We start from the raw sequence: 1098 nt of genomic DNA, 5'->3' as shown, positions 1-1098 counted from the left end.
CTTTGTTCACAGTTGGTGTTAAGTGAATGTTAATTTCATTGTGTTTATTGACTATAAGACATAATGAGTCTTATTCCCATATTATAACTTAGAATCAAAAAATTTTAGCATAATTTTTAATTTACTTCATATAAATGTACCAGGATACTATTTTATTTATGTTATTCCTTTTGGTTTACAGTTATTTGCTGGTATAAAGGATGGAGAAAGCCTACAGCTCTTTGAACAAAGTTCTCGCTCTGCCCATAAACAAGAGACACACACCATGGAGGCCATGAAGCTTGTAGAGTTTGACCTTAAGCAAACGCTTACCAGGCTTGTGAGACATCTTTTCGGAGATGGTAGGTACTCAGACACAGGTTGAGTATCCCTTGTCTGAAATACTTGGGACCAGAAGTGTTTTGGATTTTTCATATTTTGGAATATTTGCATATATATGATGAGATATCTTGGGGATGGGAACCAAGTCTAAACACAGTTTCATTTATGTTTCATTGACACCTTATACACATAGCCTGAAGGTAATTTTATATAATATTTTAAATAATTTTGTGCATGAAACAAAGTTTTGACTGTGTTTTGGTTGCACCCCTCATATGAGGTCAGGTGTGGAATTTTTCACTTTTGGTGTCAGCTTGGCATTTTAAAACTTTCAGATTTTGGAGCATTTTGGATTTTCACATTAGAGATATTCAACCTGTACCTTTATCTTTGGAGGCTAAACAATTATCATCTTCCAAATAATTAAGGCTGGTTGTGTGTAGATTTTTTGATATAAGTTGTAGTTTAATGTTTCCAGTTTTTAGTGGAGTAGAACTTATGGATTTCCTCCTCATTCCTTTTAAGGAACAGTACGGTATGAAAATGGAATTAGGTAAAGAAAGAAAAACAATTACAATCTTTGATAAGAATAATAATGCATCAGGATCAGTATCATCAATGGAGAGAAAGTAAAAAGGCTGATTAGTATGGTGGTATTATTTCATCATTAGATCAGACTTGATCAGTGAGGCAAGGTTCTGAACCATAAGAATGAACCCAGTGGAAAATTTTAGATATTGACATACTGATTACTACCATCATCAGCTAAAATATTAA

At 33.2% G+C, this 1098-nt stretch overlaps 1 protein-coding gene across 1 annotated transcript in view; it reads left to right on the top strand.

Moving 5' to 3' along the window:
* The window catches only part of FARS2 (phenylalanyl-tRNA synthetase 2, mitochondrial), a 394817-nt gene that overhangs the window by 189807 nt on the left and 203912 nt on the right, over positions 1–1098 (top strand). Inside the window, exon 3 of the mRNA XM_012647010.1 lies at positions 182–341. Within this exon, the coding sequence (XP_012502464.1) occupies positions 182–341 (160 nt within the window). The remainder of the gene's footprint in view (positions 1–181; positions 342–1098) is intronic.

Source organism: Propithecus coquereli, unplaced genomic scaffold (genome assembly GCF_000956105.1).
Source record: "Propithecus coquereli isolate 6110/MARCELLA unplaced genomic scaffold, Pcoq_1.0 Scaffold253, whole genome shotgun sequence".
Lineage (NCBI taxonomy): Eukaryota > Metazoa > Chordata > Mammalia > Primates > Indriidae > Propithecus > Propithecus coquereli.
Note: the sequence above shows the minus strand (reverse complement) of the source record. Positions and strands in the feature narration are given on the sequence as shown.